The sequence below is a fragment of the Octodon degus genome, unplaced genomic scaffold (assembly GCF_000260255.1).
Source record: "Octodon degus isolate 3935 unplaced genomic scaffold, OctDeg1.0 scaffold00005, whole genome shotgun sequence".
NCBI lineage: Eukaryota > Metazoa > Chordata > Mammalia > Rodentia > Octodontidae > Octodon > Octodon degus.
Window position 1 is genome coordinate 30,105,369 of NW_004524581.1, and position 11,062 is coordinate 30,116,430.

General features: G+C 51.3%; 1 protein-coding gene across 1 annotated transcript in view; it reads left to right on the forward strand.

Annotated features, from left to right (window-relative positions):
- CUNH6orf106 (chromosome unknown C6orf106 homolog) overlaps positions 1 to 9,071 on the forward strand; it is a 95,496-nt gene extending 86,425 nt beyond the window's left edge. Inside the window, exon 5 of the mRNA XM_004624214.2 lies at positions 6,317 to 9,071. Coding sequence (XP_004624271.1) covers positions 6,317 to 6,352 — 36 coding nt within the window. The 3' untranslated portion in view covers positions 6,353 to 9,071. The remainder of the gene's footprint in view (positions 1 to 6,316) is intronic.
- Positions 9,072 to 11,062: the final 1,991 nt, after the last annotated feature.

Consider the following 11,062-nt stretch of genomic DNA (forward strand, 5'->3'; position numbering starts at 1 on the left):
GGCATGTGGTGCTGGGGGATTGAACCGCGGTCCTTGATGCTTTTGCTAAGCTTGTTCTAAGTAGGTGCTTTAGACCACTGAGCCATCTCTCCAGCCCTATTCCTATTCTTAATTGACAATACTCTTAGGATTTTTGTGGGTAAACAGGATAATAGGAAAGCCTTAAGTGACTGCTCAGATTCCCGCAGCAAGTTGAGGGTGGGCCATGAGCTGGAACCCAGGGACCCATTAATCTAGTGTTCTAGGTGGCACTGTGGTGCAGTTTGCTGGTGAGCAGTCTGGTGGCTGCCCTTCAGAGGTATTTTGTACGTTTAGAGCCAGGTTGTAGGGACCGGTTCGTTCATCTGCAAGGGCTGCAAGAGAATTTTTGGCCAAGGAGGAAGCAAGTAAGGAACCTGACCCAGATCTCTGGCAGTGTAGCCCAGTCTGTACCAGGAGGAGGCACTAGGAGACTGGCTTGATACTACACTACGACGATTCTTTTGAAAACCCAGAAGAGCTTTGCTGCTGTTTGCGTTGGCGTAGGTCATGTGTGCATTCTTAAAATAAATTCAGCAAATGCTGTGAGCCTTAGAAAATGTCTTTTGTTATTTGTGACATTGCTAACTGGCTGAGAATTAAGAGTGTGTCCAGGAACTCTCCCTTGTGTGTCTGCACAGCTTCAAAGCTGTCCTTTCCATTTTATTTGCTTTGGGTTCAGAACATTGTTTTAGATTTCTGTGTGCAAGGCCTTGTTATTGCTGTAACAGAACTGGTGTCCCCTTGGGGCCAGAGAGATGGCTCAGTAGAATAAGCACTTCCCTGGCAAGCACAAGGGCTTGAGTTCAATCCCCAGTTCCGAAAAAAAACTGGTGTCCCCAGGATGGGAGCAGCGTGCCTCATTTTGGTGGTAAGGACTCATTCTCATATACACTTGAGTTCAGTATTTTAATTTCTGGTGGAAGTCTTCAAAGTAAGACTAGTGAAATTGCAGGTCTAAACAGCTAACAGTGTGATTCAGAAGCATGAGAATTTGTCTCCAGGTATAGATGCTTGCATTTCAGATGACTACTTTTTCTCTAACTCTGCCCTATCCAACAAGACTAGTACAAAACCTAAGAACAAGAAGGAGCTCTTGTACCTTGGAGAAAGAGGTGGGCTTCCCTAGTGCTCACCTGTACCTTCTCCTGCAGGGCTTCAGAGCCTTGGGCTTCCTGCTGTGCTGGCGCTACCTGAGGGCCAGTTCCAAACCGGTTGCTTATGGAGAAGTAGCTTCAGTAACAAGGAGGCTTCTCAAGATGTTCAGCTGGTGCTAATCTCTTAACTCCAAAGAACTGACTCTCTGACTCCATCATGACTAGCCTGTGGGAAGGAATGAGAGCCAGTAAAATAGAGACTATTGAATTCCAGTTGACTTTGGTTGGGGTTTGGGGGAAGGAGAAAGCAGTACAGTCTGGAGTAGTAAGGGAAGTGGCTTCTTGCTGGATGGTAGATTTGAACTGAAGCAGCGAGAATACCACATGCAGGTAGGCTCAGCAGCAACCCCAGTAGGGCGTTTTCACAAGACACTGGCCAGCAACCTGGCTGTGCTGAATGAGGTATGCTTAAAGGGTGGGGTGAATTTCCCAGGAAGACCTTTGAGAGCCAGGCAAGGAAAGTTTCCCTAGTGAGATGAAACCAAGTGTGATTGACTGGGAGCAAGGAGAGACAACGTACTCTCTCTGCCAGCTGCTGTCGCTGAGTGGCGTGACCAGTGGTGAGGTGATGCTGGGAGGGAAGGGAAAGGCAGCTGATAGGAGTTGAGCGAGCTTCGTGTGGAGGCAGCACTAGCACTGACCCTCTCAGCACAGGTCGCTCAACAGCCAGGCCCCTTATCGGACTTTAGATAGTGTTCTCATTATTTATGTTAGAGTTTGATTCTTCATGGTGATTTTTAAAATTTTATTTGAAGGCTATGAAAGTTGTCTTTGGCCTTGGGTAGCTTAGATGATGGAAGGCTGTGGAGAGGATGTAAAATGGGAGGAAGGAAGAGGGAGGATAAGCATTTGTGGATGACAGGAGGTGGAGTGTCGGTGGGTGGGTAGTTGGAAGGAGGATGAGTGGACAGAGGAAAGTTCCCCAGAAGAACTATAGAGGTTAGTTAAGAATAACAGAAAGATGGTTACAGAGGTAAGTATGAGAAATGCTCTTACAGGGCTTTTTAGAATCTATTCAGAAAGCCAGATGTGGCTTACATCTGTAATCTTAGCATGCAGGAGGCTGAGGCAGGAGGATTGCTGCAAGTTAGACACCGTCAGAACTATGTAGCAGAACTCTTATCTCAGAAAACAAAAATAATAATAATAAAAAATATCCAGAGGCAGGATGTGTGGCTTAGGGACAGAACCTTTGCCTGTGTATATAGGGCCCTGGGTTCAGTCCCCACCAGGGCGTGTCTCAGCAAATGAGGCAGAGGGTGTCAGGGGAAATAACTTGGCACACTCACAGCTGAGTTAAACTTTTAAACAGATTGGCAATTAGAAGGCTATAAACCGCCCCCAACCAACCTTATGCCTAAAAAGCTTTTTATTTTTATTTTTATTTTTTGCAGAGGGGGCCAGGTTTTCACACTCATCCTTGGCCAGTACATCATATACATGTTTAATTTTGGGGGGACTTTCATATGAAAATGGTTTAAACAGCAGTGTTAAATCACCCACAAAGCACTCCTGCTGAAGTGACCTTGCTATGCCACCAGCCAGTCTCCCTGAGCAGTCAGCAGTCTCCAAGAGGGGCCTGATAGAATATTCTGGAAGTGCATTCATTATCCTGCCTGTTAACCTTAATTTCATTTCTTTTTTTTTTTTAATAATTATTTATTTGAGAGAGAGAGAGAGAGAGAGAGAGAGAGTGTGTGTGTGTGTGTGTGTGTGTGTGTGGCCAGCTCAGCCCACCAGGGGGGCTGGCTGGCATGTGGTGCTGGGGGATTGAACCGCGGTCCCTGATGCTTTGCCAAGCTTGTTCTAAGTAGGTGCTTTAGACCACTGAGCCATCTCTCCAGCCCCCTTAATTTCATTTCTAATTAGTGAAAACCTAAAGGGTTTGGTCAAGGCCACTTTCCCCACGCTGATGAGCATAGAGGCCACTCTGCCTTATCTGGGGAGTGTGGAGCTTTGTTCTTAGCTTGGTCACTCAACAGTCAGGCCCCAGTACTTACCAGTGGGGTGGTGCAAAGCTGAAGGGTATGGAGCTTGCCTAAGCAGTGTAGTCTTTGAAAACCCATTTCTGTACAAGCCAGGTACACCCTGGGGAACTGGCCATTAGACCTGAAGTCACTTTTTGCCTTGAGATGGGCTTGTGTTCTATTCTCCTGGCTAGTCCTGAGCTCCTGGTCTCACACGATCCTCCTGCCTCAGCCTCCAGAATTAGCTGGGGCTACAGAGGTGCACCACAATGCCCAACCAGGTTTTTCTGGCCTCCAGTATTCAGATCCACATTTAGCATGGATGAATTGATCTTGGCAAATTCCTGTGCAATTTGATTCCATTCCTCAGAGAGGAGGGTGGCTTTCTGCGGTGAACTCATTAGGTTTTGTAATCATGCTGATAGCCTTAATTTTACCTGGGGTCAGAGTTGAATTCAGTGTTCTCTGAAATCATCTGATACATCTACCCTTTGATCCGTTTTCCTTATTAATAATGGCACAGCTGTTACAGAAGATAAGTCACTGATAGCAAGTTAGTTAATACTTGGCACCTGCTTTCCTGCAGATAAAAGTCACTAGGCCCCAGAGGAGAGTGAACGTTCTCTGTAGTGCCAAATTCTACCTTTTGGCTGGAGTTGACCACCAGAACCTGTTACACCAGGTCCTAGAACTTGAGCACAATCTGAAGTGTGGATAGGTTTCCATTCTGATATCCCCACCTTCTGTAAGGAAAGGCCCTACTGCCCAGCCTCCTGCCATAGTGCCCCACGTAGGCTGTTCTTGGGATTTTCACCAGCTTTCTGCAGTTGGTATTGTATCACCTGTTTTCTGTGGTTCACTTGGACGCCTAAATTTTGCACACTGGGAGTCAGGATCATAAAGTAGTTCTGAAATAAAAGTGTTTGTGCTCGCTCATGCTCTCTCTCTCTCTCTCCCTCCCTCCCTCTCCCTCTCCCTCTCCCTCTCCCTCCCCCCTCTCTCCCTCTCCCTCTCTCCCTCTCCCTCTCCCTCTCCCTCTCCCTCTCCCCCTCTCTCCCTCTCTCCCTCTCTCTCTCTCCAGCACTGGGGACTGAGGGGCTGGGGAGATGGCTCAGTAGAATAAGCGCTTCCCTGGCAAGCGCAAGGGCCTGAGTTCAATCCCCGGTTCTGCCAACCCCCCCCCCAAAACAAAAACAAAAACAAAAACAAAAACAAAAAAAAACTGGGGATTGAACTCAGGCTCTTGTGCTTGCCAGGGAAGCACTTACTCTACTGAGCCATCTTGGCCCCCACCTTCTTGCTTCCTTGAACTGGTGTAGTTAAATTGGAGGAAGAAAAACAGATCTTGTTCCGGCCTGGGGTGTGGCCCAGGGTAGAATGTTTGCCTGCCATGTGTGAGGTCCAGCACTGCAACAACAACAAAAATAAGTCATGTTCCTTAAGCTGCCTTTATATACCACTGTTTGGGTAGAAGGGAGTTAGCATTTTTCTTCATAAATGTCTTAGTCATTAAATAAAATACCAGTGGTCAGAGCACCTACCTAGGCCACCTTACCTCCTGCCTCTGCTGCACATGATCCTCCGGCCAGGCCCTTTGCCACCCCAGCCCAGACTCGGTTAAGCTGGTGGGGGTGGTGGCTACAGAAATAATTGCCTGCCGGTGTAGTAGTATCTGTCACACACCACCTGCTCCATTCAGCAGTGCCATGTCCTTGATGTGTTACCTCCCTGGCTTGTCAGTGCATCTTTGGAGGACTAAAAGAACACTAAGTGTGGTATAGCACCAGGCACATAGTGGGCACTCCTTCAGTGCTGGCTGCCCATCCTTCCTGTTTACCTTGAGATGTGTTGTTCGGCAAATCCACGAAGCAACAAGAAACACTTCCAGTCTTTGAGGGCTTTCTGTGGGTGGCAGGGCTTTCTTCGTCTGCCTTGCATGACTTCCACTGAAGAAGCGATGGAAACTTTAACTTCATATTCCCCCACCTGTGGCAGCTTTGACCTCTGCAGGGGTATTTTTTCTTAGAATACCATTGGTTAGCCTCCTGAGCTCCTAAAATCTTAAATTGTGAAGGATTTATGGAGGGCAGCTAAGGCGACATGAGGAAGAGTGATCCTGGGTCACGTGGGGAACTGGTGCAGAGTAGGAAGCAGGACTGGCCTCACCTCCCAGGTGTGCATGTCTGTACCCACTGCATGGACTTGAGACATTGTGCATCTCCCTCCATCCCTTGTGAGGCCTAGGGGCTGCAACCAGGTGGATGGCATGATCTAGTCAAGAGTGTCCCCAAGCTCAGCAGCTGTTTACAGACCTGGCTTTGGCAGGATGATGATTCTTGTGACCCTAGGGGGTGAGGTGTGTCAGACACTCTGGGTCACAGTTTGAGAAATATCCATCTTCAGTTTTAAACAAGTACTGATATCAACACATCTCCTGTCTCCTTAATAAAGAGAAAAGTAAGGCCATGAAGTCTTTTCCAGCCAGCCGTAGCAGCATAGAGAAAGTGCCTTTGGGAATGTGGAAGAAATCTTAGCATGTGGCAGGATAGAACGCTGTAGTTCATTAGACTTGGCTGAGTCCCAGCTATGTATGGCTGGTAAGGGGCATCCCTTACCAACCATAAGACCTCGTACAAGCCTCAGAGTTATGCGGTCCAGTGGGAGTCTCTCAACATGGGTATGGCAGTGCTCATCTGGCTGGCAGGGCTGAGGTGAGAATTAAAGACAACAGAGGACAGATCCCTAGACCATGCCTGGTGCTGAGGTGTTGGGTAGGCGCTCGCTCTTTTTGCTGCATTTTTGTTGTCTTAAGTAGCAATAAAGTGGTGTGGGAGGCTCCTGAATGGGGGTGCGGTACTGTGTGGAGAAGGAAATAGGAAAGCTTTGCCACGTGGGAGGAGGGTGTTGGCAACCGCTGATAGAGCTTTTGCAAGATGGGCAGTCTCTGCGGCCACCATCCTGGGATGGTGTCATTCTCCGTGCGAAGTTGAGCAACTTGGAACGTCCCGATCCTTGGTCTGCTGGGGTTCTGTCCAGCGAGCGCCACCTTAGGCTTGGTCTTTCTGTGGCTGGGGTTTCCTTCTGCTCTCTGGGGATTAATAGGTCCAGTGCTTGGTTTGGTTGTCAGGTTGCACTGCTGTGTTGCTGTCACTGACTGTCTTCACTCTCTTCCAGGGGCTCCACGGGCCTTACCCCTTCGGCCAGTCTTAAACGGGTATCAGCAAGAAGAAAAATTAACAAAAGACAGAAGGCCCGACTTTGGGGGGGAGGGCAAGGGGTTCCTCTGGATTCCAGATCACATCGCACGGACCCCTGGCTCTGACTCCCATCCCAGAAGAAGAGGAAGCAGCAGAACAGACTAGTGTGGAGTGAACTCAGTATGCATGTGTGAATGCCGGATCGCAGGGATGGTGTTGGGGCTACCAAGAAATCCACACAGCCAGCCACCTTGGGTTTTGTTTATTAGGTGTCAGTCTAATAAGTCACTGGGGCAATCAGGGAAGGGAAGAAGTTCTAAATGGGGGAAATAAGCCATCTTTTTAAACAAAATTATTTTGCCTACAGAGGTTGTAGTTTTGAGCACATTGATTTTCCCCTACAGCCCCATTTCATTTTTAATGAGGGTCAGATGCTCTGTAGACTAGTGCGTGCTCCTGAAGTGGTTCAGCTCGACAGCCAGTGTGACACGTTGGGGGCTGTGGGTCAGTGCCACAGGGCTCCAGCGGGCTGGCCCCATTTGTTTCTGGTGGCATCAGCTGCTAAGTCTGCCCTTCCTCCTCTCTTCTTTGTAATCTTCTGTTGAGTTACGCCTTTGACATTTGTATTTGTCAGCCCTGTGGCTTGTTAGCACCAGAACCTCTCTGAAGACCAACTTCCCTGTGTGGCCTACAGAGGAAGCCTTGAGGACAGGCCTCGGTGCCGTGGGAGCTTCCAAGGCTGTGCGCGCCTGTGACCGTTGGGTCGCTCTCCTGGTGTTTTGTGGCAGGCGGAGCACTGTCGTGCTGCCATCCGTTCTCCGTGCAGCTGCTCCCCGCTCACGGAGAGTGGCTCTGCCGCTTGCTCGGGGGAGATGTGCGTGCCTGTGCCGCACAGGGAGGCGGCTGCAGCTCACCAGCAAGTGTGCAGCAGGCCAGGGAGGGGCATCCATGCTGCTCTGTGTCACGTAACTCCCTGCCTTGTTTCCCTGCAGTTGTTCTTTGTGGTGTTTTCACAGCCTGTTGGTGGAGGCTGAGCTATTAAGATATGAAGTTGCAGCCCCAAACCAGGAATTTGTCATGGAGCAGGGCCACAGTCACTGACTACTTGATCTTGGAGACCACATTTAGGTGGGAGGGAGAGCCCCTCACCCCAGCAGGAAGCTTGGGCCCGGATGAGGAGGTGGGCGAGGGGCAGCCCTGCTGGAGCAGAGGTGCTCTGCTCTCGCGCAGGTGGCCCTGCTGGTATCCTGTGAATTCCAGCAGGTCAAGATGTGGTGGTCTCCATGGGAAGCTTGAACCAGGCTAGCACAGCTGTCTGCCAAAGATACAAGAATATGCAAAGTCCCTCTTCTCAGCCCCCTCCTTCCCTCGAGTCTTGGTTGGTTTGAGAGCCAGGGGTGTGCCTCGAGGGTGCAGTTGTGGGGTCCCCTGCCTGTGACCACACCCCTATCTGCACTGGGGTTGGGGGTGAGAAAAGTAGGGGTTCCAGGGGATGAGTGGCTGTAAGGGGTCCTATAGCCTGGGTGTGGTGAGGGTCTGCCTGCCTGTCTGTCACTGTGTGGGTGTCTGAGTTCCGAAGTGTGTGGTGTTCCTCATCTCCTCCGAGACTCTTTGTTTTTAAATGCTTGATTGTGGGCAAGAAGCTTGTATGAAGTTTCCCCTTCACTTCTCCTTTTCCCAAAAATCTTCAATTCGCTCCAGAAGCCTTGGAGAAGAGTGGAGCTCATCACGGGGAAGGGCCTGCAGCTGGGACTGGCCTAGGTGTCCTTGGAGCGCCTACTTTCTATGCACACAGTACCCCACTCCCTAGCAGAGCCGAGGGGAGTCCTTTCTGGGTGCTGCACCACAGGTCTCAGGATGGCTTTCTGTCTCAAAGCCTTCTTAGACCCAGGCTGCTGCTGCTGCTGGTGCCAATCTCTGGGACACTGCCACCCTGGAGTGCACACATGCCCCTCCATTCCTGCTTGCCAGCCTTGAAGCAGGTTGTCTCCAGCTGCCTCTGGCAGAATCCTGGGCAGCTTCACACCCTCTGCTTTCCTGCTTTCCTTCCCTGTCTGCCTACACTAGGTGTCCTGTCCCAGGTTCCCAGCAAAGGCTTCATGTAAGTCCAGACCTGCTGGAGCCATCCCACTCCTCTTGCTTGTAGGCATCCTCGCCTGACAAGTTGTAGGTACCTTGGCTTCCTTCCCAAGGAAAACCAATTTCTGTGCACATCCTCTGAGAGGTGAATTTTTCTACAGAAGGCCAGAGCAGGTGCAGGCTTTGAGTGGTGGCTTCGCCAGGGTCAGAGGAGGGCACTGGTACCATCATTCTCCCTTTAATGCAAGGTCTGAGCAATGCCTGATGCCTCTTCTCCCCTATGTAGTAGGATGGCAGAGGCTCTCTCTCAGCCCCAGGAGTCCCTGCTCCTCAGAATCCTCAAGCGCAGCAGTCCACCTTTGGGCAGGATGCCAGCATCTGGCACCCACAAAGTGGGCCAGCCACTGTCTTTGGGTGAGGGGCCCTAAGCCTGGCTGGGGTTATGGAGGAGTGCAGTCTGGGGAAGAAGCGGTCTGGAGTGAGGGGCGTGTGTGTGAATGTGTGTGCACGTGTGCATGCCTTTTTTCTTTTTGCTGTGGGGACAGTTGAATTTGGGGCATTTTTCTGCAAGAAACAGCTTCTTTCCTAGTGAGGACTGGCTATAGCCCGTAGCCCATCAAAGACATGTCCTGCCTGGAGAGAACTCACAGAGCTAGCTGGTGGCCTGTAGGCCGCTAAGGTGAGATGCGGGTGAGAATGAACCTCTCCCCAAATTCAGTCTTGAGCCCCAGCAGGAGAGCGAGGTAGGGTTGCCAGGGCTCAGAGGGGCAGCTGATACCCCGCCAACCTGCCTGCCCTGTGTCACCTTCCCTTGGTTCCATGGGTGAGTGTGGGAGCAGTGGGGCTGCCACTTCCACCTGGACAGCCGAGTGTGTGATGAGCGAGCTGGTGGGTGGGTGGGTGTTTGTGGTGGGGCCTCATGGTGCCTAGGAGGAGCTGAAGATGAGGTTTTCCTTACTGTGTAAATGAATATTTGTATGATTAAATTAACACACAAAAAACTTGCCCTTGTGTCTTCTTGCTACCCCAAACCTACCTGGCATGGAGGTGGGACACTGCAGTGGCTCTGTGATGACACTTGTGTCTCTGGGTCTTTATCTCCTCAGTGGAGATACTGAGACCAGGAGTTTCCTTGCATTTTTGGGACTCAGTCCTGGGGTTGTACTTGGGCATGCTGTCCTTCCTAGTGCCCAGTGGAAAGGTCAGGAATCAGCTTCCAAGTGGCTGTTAAGGTCCTAGAGTGCCGTGCCTTTGTTGATTACCACCCTGTCCCCAGCACACACACAGGCCCTGCCAAGTTAGCGTTGCTCAACTTGCAAGCATCACTGGGGCCCTTGCTGTGCGGCCTGCACATCACACACAGAAGACAGCGTTGGGGACATCCTTCCTCTTGGGACAGCAGGTGAGCTGGCATTGAGGTACCCTTCTCATTCCCAACTGGACCTGAGCTCCCAAGGTTTAGAAAGGAGAATGCATTTTAGGACTTGCCAGGGTGGCTGCAGTTCTGAAAACCCTCCTGGTTTATGATGGGCTGGGTAGGTTTTGGGGGGCTGGCCTCAGAGCCCGAGGTAAGTTAAATTGGAAACCAGCATGTCCTCACCCCATGTGTTGCAGAGTGAAGTCAGCAAGAGGAGGCATCGCCCTAGTCTGAGGTCAGTGGCTGGCCGGGTGGCCCTTTGTGTTCTCCTAGATGATAGCATTATTGCCGGGTCCTGCGGAGCCAGCCCTTCATCTACAGACCCTGCTTGGCCAAGCTGCATTCTAAATGATGGCTGTGGGCTAGGGGCTCTAGGGCGTAGGTGTGGGGGCAGGATCTGGCCAGGACATACATAGGCCTGGCTAGTGTCTTACCCAGGGGCCCAATTGTGAGACGACTCAGAGCAGCCTGGCACAGCCCAGCGTGCAGAAGCCTGGGAGACACCCTGAGACCCTCAGCAAGTGTCCTCTTCCCAGAACAGACCTGTGACAGTGCACCTGCATCCTCCTTCCTTCCAGTCACCTGTAGCTGTTTATTCTCTGCAGGAGAGGGCCCCACCCCATCACCTGGGTCTCTGGCAGCGCCAATGCGCTCGCAGACAGTCCCTGACACCCCTTCTGCTGAACAGTTATTTGCTTGGCAGAATCTATTTGTTTTTGGGGCTGTAACCTGTCAAGTCACTGGGCCCTGGGCACCAGGAGCAAGTTTGGTGGTAGTTGTTGACCTGAGCGATTCCCACGGGGGCTGGGTGACAGGGCGGGGGGCTTTCAGCTTATCTAGGGGATGGGGAGGGGTAATTGCAGGGGTCAGGAGCCCAGCCCTCTTGGTAGAACAAACAGGTGCTTCACACCACCTCCCTGGCCAGCTCAGGTTGTATAGGGTGCCTCCCCTATTCCTGAGAAGGCCCCTCCCTCTGCTGCCTGCTGTGACCCAGCCATAGCCCCTGCCAAGAGAGTAGTGCCCAAGGGCCTTTGTGGCTACCCCAGCTTTCAAAGATGGGCTGTGATGGCAGGCTTGTGTATTAGCTCAGTTTTTTAAGTGCCTGCTGGGGCAAACCCAGTCAGGCGCAGGCACCGTGATTCGATCCCCAGCTCCTCATGCCTTAGCAGATCCACCTGAGCCAACAACAACAAAAAAAATCCTTTTCAAAGATGGGCGGTGAGCAGG